General features: G+C 36.7%; 1 protein-coding gene across 1 annotated transcript; it reads right to left on the bottom strand.

The window, feature by feature from the left end:
- Window positions 1-4,818: 4,818 nt before the first annotated feature.
- On the bottom strand, window positions 4,819-7,425 carry LOC104590116 (large ribosomal subunit protein uL2). The gene is made up of 2 exons (XM_010248654.3): window positions 6,894-7,425; window positions 4,819-5,409 (listed from the first exon to the last, which is right to left on the bottom strand). Exons 1-2 carry the CDS (start codon window positions 7,331-7,333, stop codon window positions 5,064-5,066), a joined length of 786 nt encoding a protein of 261 aa, XP_010246956.1. The 5' UTR covers window positions 7,334-7,425; the 3' UTR covers window positions 4,819-5,063.
- Between the last annotated feature and the right edge of the window lie 318 nt (window positions 7,426-7,743).

Raw genomic sequence — 7,743 nt, 5'->3', positions numbered from 1 at the left:
GTCTGAGCCATCCAATCTGTTCAAATTTGTTTTAATTTAAATCTGTTCAATTGACACCTATATTCTTATCTTCTATCAATGGATCAGATATTGGCTCAATCCAATCCAATCCAATATAAATTTGTTATGGATGGACCAGGTCCAATCCAATCTAATAAATAATTTGGACCATTAAGTCTGGCCTGGTCTAATTCAATATGTCTTGTTGGTCTGTCCAATCAGTCCAAATTGACACTCCTAGAGTTGGGAGCTAGATGTATTGGCCTAGCAACAGCCTTTCTCCTACGATCAAGCAACGATTTAGAGAAGATAAAATGGGAGACTGATCAGGTCAAAGTTCGTATAGGTTCGTTCAGGGTGAAGCCAGGATTTTTAGTTAGAGGGGTCAAAAGCAAATATGCTTATTTAAACAGGGATCTTAATTTTGATAACTAAAATAAAACCTAATACATGACTCTAAATACTAAAATTCCGAAGCTACTTTACAAGATTTTTTCTCGTGCTTTCAAGATCTCCTATTCTCCTTAGCTAGCTTCTAATTCAAAATGTTGTGGTTTTGTTGCTTATTAGATTAATGCAATAGTTTTAATTTGAATCTTGTAACTAAATTCTAATGTTTCATTATGTTTATACATTTATTTTCTTTAGATATTTTCTGTTATGTTGATTTCAAGATGATATATTGAAAACAATAAAATTGTTTCATTCATCAAAATGTTAAGTGGTTTTACGGTTTTGATCGAGTGTTTTTTATTGTTATTGCTTACTTGATTAAGAAAAAAGATTGAGTGAGTGATTTTTTATTGTTATTGCTTACTTGATTAAGAAAAAAGATTTTATTTAGGCTGCGTTTAGAAACGATGCACATAAGTGTGAATGCAAATATGTAGAGTATAAAACGGTTTATATAAATTGTAAAATTGGATTAGTTTTGCACCGACAAATTTACCTTCTTATCAAACAAACTTTTAACTGTAATGGATGCAAACATGAATTCCAATAAAGCATATGCTTGTTTTTATCAAAAGCTCACTTAAATGCAAATTTACTTCTTTTTTTATTGATGTACTTTTACATCTTTATTATCAATGTAAGTATGCATTAGTCTATCATTTGTCAATGCATAAATGTAACGTTGTCAAACATAGACAAAAGTGAACCAGAATGCAAATTTACCTTGAAACGGGATTTATACTCCATTTGCATCGTTTCCAAACGCAGCCTCAGTGCCTTTTCTATTGTTGTTTAATGTTTTATGTATTTCTTTTTTCAAATTGGATTTCGGGGTGGCTAGGCCAAGGCAGGTGGGCTGGGCACTGGGCAAGCCCAGGCAAGTGGGCTGCGCAATGGGCATGGGATGCAACAAGCGTGAAAGTGCTTGTTTTCTGCCATATTAATTACAAAGTGCTTGGATGCACTGGGCAAGTTGTGGCATGCACCTGAGCAAAGGTCCCATTTGGGACTTTTGTTGAACATATAAGGCCCATTCATTGCTTTCAAAATCTATACAAAGTTTGTAAAAGTTTTCTCCCTATCTTTTCCTACTTTTTATTTTAAAACAAACATAACCTTAGGTTCTTTATAGAGGAATGTTAATTAAAAAAATACACCAATAAATAAAATAAAAAGAGAAAATATAAAAAATCCAAAAAATTTATAAGTTGTATCTCAAATATGTAATATAAAATCCTTTTCTTTTTGGTATTCCAACTTCCAACATGTTGAATGAAGTAACTCCACTCTACACACAATGACAAACTGAAAAAACAAACAAAATCAGTCTTAGACTCCTAATTAGTCTATTACATCATAAAAATAACTTTAAAAAATGAAAGAGAGATTAAAGGTAAAAAAACTTTTACAATTTACTTACCGTGCAATTGTGCAGTCTATCAGTCTTTGTATTCAATTCAAGAATTTAAAAAGGGAAAATATATGATGCCAGAATCTGATCAAAGCCCCCATGACATAAAAACCGACCTGATTGCTTACCACTTCTATGAACTGGTTGATTGGTTAGAAACTCAGTTCAAATTCAACTGTTCAAATAAACAAATTATCAAATTCATTCAATTCAAATATTCAACATGAATTCTGGACCTTTTGAAATCTGATTCTTCTAAGCGCTGATGGTTGTTGGGCAGTGTTCACTCTTCCAAGAAAATTTTGAGCAGTGAACAAGAGCAATAATAAATAAATAAATATAATCTGGTTCTTCAGACTTGTAACATGTTCAAGTCTCTGGTTCCACACCCCTCAATCCCCACAACACACATTAACATTTTTGTAAAGCCATGGGGGCCATGGGCCCCCTGGGTCCCCCTAGCCTTGCCCCTGGGTTCATTTATCTTCTTTAGTGGGTTTTTATCGCTGGCTATCCAATCTTGTTTTGTGATGAATGGTCTTCATGTATAGCTTCTAAAAATGTATTCAGAATTAAAATTTGGTAATTGTTTGTTTAACAGGAAGGGTAAATTGCTGAAACCTCCCCTGAAGTTTCAGCTTGTTGCTGAAATTTTCCCTTAAGGGCCCATTCATTTTTGAATTTTGAAAGGGGGGAAAGTTGGTCAATGACTTTTTAAAAAAGCCCCTTTTAACAATGACTTTTTATGGCTAAAGCGGTCGTTATCTTATTTCTAGGAAATAAAAAAATGTGTAAATGTACTTACCCAGATATCAGGGTAAATAACTTTCCAAAAAGCAAAAGGGGCCTAAGTTTGGCAATTGCAATCACCTCCTTCAAATTTTTGGACATAATTACAAATAGACCCCCTTCATTAGAATCCTTTAAAGAGAGGCATGAAAATGTGCAAAATACCAGTGCAACCAAAATGTTTATTTTCCAAATTTTCTCTTCATGTAAATCACTAGCCCAAACCCTTCCAATCTATTTACTAGAATTATTTTTTTTTTCAAATTTGTCCATATCAATTGCTCAAATGTAAAGTTGCAACTTTAAATTCTCTATTTATTTTGTGGTCTATAAAATTTGTATTGTTTTTTCTGTAGAAACCAAAGTCAATAGTAATTGCATGGGTATTTTGATATTTTTGTACCTCTTTGTTAAAGGATTATAACACAAGGGATCCACTTGCAACATGTCAGAAAGTTCAGGGGAGGTGATTACAACAATCAGAAACTTCAAGGGACATTGCAGCAATTTACATTAATAAGAAAACAAACTCCCTTGCCACATAACTATGCTCATGCCACTAGTATCAGTGGAATGGTTCTAGGTCGGACCTGTACAAATCAGAATCAATTTGAATTGGACCAGTCCAAACTTAATGACCCAAAGTATTTATTGGATTACTCAGCCAGATTGAACCAATATCCGATCCACTGATAGAAGAAAAGACCAATTTAGATTTGGATTGAAACAAATCTAAATTAAAACCAATTTGAACATATTGAACAACCTAAACATTGAATTGGACTGGGCCAAAATGGTCTAAAGTATTCATTAGATTGGATTGGACCTGATTCGCTTGTAATGGACTCATAGTGGATCATGATGTCCATCAATTTGGATACCTCTACCCACCCAATCATGATGTCCATCAATTTGGATAGACGAAAATGCAAAACCGAAGAAGGAATATAACCATGGAATGAATTTACCAACTGGAAAACTGCTTCATTACCTTGTTGAGCAAATGATTCTGATTAGGGGTGGCAATTTTTAACCCAACCCACCCAACCTGCCTATTTACTTGGCGGCGGGTTGTGTGATCAACCCATCACCCAACCTGCCCATTTAAATGGGTTGGGTGGGGTTGGGTTGTGGATAACCATTATAGACGTAAGTATTAATTTTTTATCCTTTTTTTTTAGTTTTCTTTTTTTGAATTAAATAATTTATAATTAATGCATTAGTTTTCAATTAATTATTGACTAAATTTAGTTGTCTTGAATCAATACACTTCACCCAACATAAATCCAAATCAATTTGACCCAAGTCAGACCAGTTCAATGAGATCTGACCCGATCTAACATATATTGATCCGGGTTGACCCGAATCCAAAATAGACCCCAAGTGAAATGATTCGATGCTGCTTGCTCTATCCGATTTGGGTCATCCGGTCCAGCCAATATCCACACAATCCAATTTCACCCAATACAAGCCAATCCGATCAACCCGAATCCGAAACATTTTCAAGCAAGATGATTCGACCTCCGAGTGCTTTGCACGATCTAGACCATCCGTCCAACCAATATCCACACCTCTCAACCCAAATTTGGACCAACCCAATTTACTTACATCAAAAGTTCAAGTCAACCGGTCTGATCCCAATCAATCCACCATTGACTAGACTGGTCCAATCCACTCCAATCAAACTAATCCAATCTAAATGGTTCAACCACCCTTGAACCCAAGTGGTTTAAATTGGTTGACTAGTTTGAACCTAAGTGGTTCGATCAAACCCAAAATCCAAACATAGTCAAATGACTTCGCCGCTTGTATAAAAAATTACATGCATATAATGTGATTTGAACATTTACCACTTGTGTAAATAGTAACTACAATTACCACCAAGCTATGACCAACTTTTTTGATGAATAAGCTATGACCAACTTGTTAAGAGAGTTTATTTTTTAAGTCCATAAATATAAGATTAATGGGTTTGGGCGGATTGGATTGAGATAAAACGGGTTTGGATTGAACCCAACCCTTTTAATTTTATATAACTAGGTCATTAATGGGTTGGGTTGAAGCCAAACCCAACCCAACCCGCCCAATTGCCACCCCGAATTCTGATGCTCGATGGGCACTTGTATATGCAGCTAAGGCAGAGAAACTAACCCGAGGCCACACTCTTTACCAAAAACACAAAAGCTGAGGCTACACTAGCATTAACATGAAATTGAGTTTATTCAACCATCAATTATAAAAAAAAAATGTTATTCAGAAAAGTAAAACGCCACAAACCATGCTCAGCAAAACTTGCTACAAAACTACTAAGATACTGGTGTCTGATGAAGAGTAGTGTATTCTAGTGGGGGATAAAAAGGAAGAAATCTAAATAAAGTCTCCTGGCTAAGACGAAAGAAAAACCTTCTCTCTAAGAACTCTTTTCAGCTTTAGCAGCTGTAGCAGCAGCTTGGCCTCGGAGACGACCAGTCCTCCGTGCAGCAATGAGACCCACCTTCTGTCCAGGAGGTGCATCACGACGGACAGTACTGGCATGCCCAATGTGCTGGTGGTTACCTCCTCCGTGAGGATGCTCTACAGGGTTCATGGCCACACCACGCACCTTAGGCCAGCAGTTCCTCTTCACTCGGTATTTGTGGTAGGCATTACCTGCCTTGAGCAAGGGCTTCTCAGTTCTCCCCCCACCTGCGACTTGTCCTATCATTGCACGGCACCCACTTGGCACAACCTTCTTTGCACCAGAGGGAAGCTTGATTCTGCGAAGGCAACAAAATACAAGCTCAGTGATGAGTGGATTCTTGAATTTGGGCATTACTGTGAATGAATAAATTAAAAATAATTAGTTTTTTTAATATCTTTGCTGAATTACAGAAAATAAATAGAATAAGGATTAAACCTAAATAAAAATTAATATTTCCTATTATGTCTACTGCAGCATGTTACAAATGCAATTTAAAATGTCAAACTAAAATAAACATTGAACCCAAAAAAAGAAAAACTACCAAGATCTTTACTAGCTAATATTCTTCCCCAAAAACATCCCTTCACTTATACCAGTTTTTAAAGCCCAAAATCAGACAATCTTGTAGAATTTCAAGATTAGAATTGATGAGGACTGCAGGGCAGCAGGATTTCCACAAACATGGAAGTATAGGTTCCCTTCTTTTCCAGTAGAAATTTAGAAGTTCGAAAAATCAGAGAACCAATGAAATGTTGCAAACCAAGTTGCAAATGTAAATAATGTAATACATACATAAAATGGAAGAGAATAACACAGACAATCAGTCCAAGAAAAATTACGTAAAGAAAAAAATGAAAATAAAAACTGCATGGCTAGACAAGTGCCAAAATTTTTGTTGAAGTTCATGAATTGGTGAACAGTACAAAGAATATGAAAAAAAATGGAAACTTTTAAGAATGTCAAAGAAAATAAAAAAATGGGAGTTCATTAAAAGACTCAATTGCTAATCAGGAATGTTGACAGACGCTAGTCATCATAGGAACAGAACCAGCAAGTGAATAGGTTGTTCATCACAGCTCAGTTGACTGCAGAATATCGCTGCATCATTCTTTTGATCGGAAGTGTCAATTCATCTTCACTAGCAGTTCTAAACGAAAGTTGGATATCTGATGCAACCAGTCAGAGTTATAGGATGCTGGAAGATTGAAAGAAAGAACAGTATCCAAGGATGATGAATAAAAATAAAAGTGTTTGTCCTGTTGACCTTTGCTTTGTAGTATCCAAGGAAAAAAGTTGAACAACATAATCAAGATCTTTTTCCCTTTTGTATTTTGCATTTTATCATTAAGCAGTTAAATTAGAGAGGAATTTGCTTTGAAATTAAACTGACCCATCTTTGAATTTCTATCTCTATTTGAATGAAAAAAAATACAAAAAATAAGTGAACCACCCTAGCGAAAGCTCCTATTATAAACAGTTAACAGAATATAAAACATCACATATTGGTTTTAACAACTATCGTGCATCAATGGGGAAACATCATTACAAGAGATATCAAAGCATTAAATTCCCGATAAATCAACACATATGAAGCACTAGTCATAAATCAAGAAATGGACCACCGAATTAACCGTCTAGAATCTAGATAAATAGAATTGGAAATCAATAAAATCACCTAATAAGTAAATTAACCACAGAAAGGAGAATGGGACAAAAGAAGAAAAACTAGAACCCCGAAAAGAAAAACCCTAGTTAGGGAAAACGAGAAGCCGAGCAGACCTGGTAGTGCCGTTATCAGGGTTATGACTTATAACGATAGCGTAATCGCCCGAACACCTGGCGAAGACCCCTCGATCACCGACGTGGTGTTCGACGTTGCAAACAACAGCTCCTTCGGGAACCGATCGGAGCGGCAATACATTGCCGACCATTAGATTGGCCTTCTTGCCACAGTAGACGAATTGACCCGTGTACATACCTTCGGCAGCTACGAAGAGTTCCTTCTGGTGCTTGTAGCGAAATGGATGACGGAAGGTGACTCGGGCGAGTGGGGCGCCTCGGCCTGGATCATGGACGATCTCCGTGACCACTCCTTTGAGATACCCATTTCGCTCACCGAAGTCGAGGCTGCGGAAGCGAGCCGGGCCCTTGCGGTGGTGAGTGTGGGATTTGAAAACAGACCCAGCTCCTTTCCTCTGAGCTCGGATGACTCGCCCCATTGTTTTCTTCTCCGATGGGAAAACAAAGCAGCTCTATCAGCAGCGTCAGGGACTCAGGGCGGCAAAATGGGGGAGAACGTCGTATTAGGTTTTGGAGGCCTAATATACGAGGGAATGAGGCGACAAGTCTTGATTGTTGAGGGTATTTTGGTCCATTCAGAAGTTTATATTGTTTAGTGTTAACCCTAAAAGAAAGAGCGTTCAGCTATCCTCTTTTTCGCTCTGGTCCAGCCGTCCAGGCAGCGTCCACTGTCAATGGATCTGGTCTATCCGATGGACCCGAACCGGTTATAATGGTTCTGAACCAATAATTTTGTTCCAATTAATAACTCGATCGGTTTCGGTTTTTGCTTGTTAGATTCAGAACTGATTATTTTATTAAATATATATAATATTTTCTTAATTTTTTT

This window comes from Nelumbo nucifera, chromosome 6, assembly GCF_055504915.1.
Source record: "Nelumbo nucifera cultivar China Antique chromosome 6, China Antique-T2T, whole genome shotgun sequence".
NCBI lineage: Eukaryota > Viridiplantae > Streptophyta > Magnoliopsida > Proteales > Nelumbonaceae > Nelumbo > Nelumbo nucifera.
The sequence above is the reverse complement of the archived record's forward strand: the minus strand, read 5'-3'. Positions and strand labels throughout refer to the sequence as shown.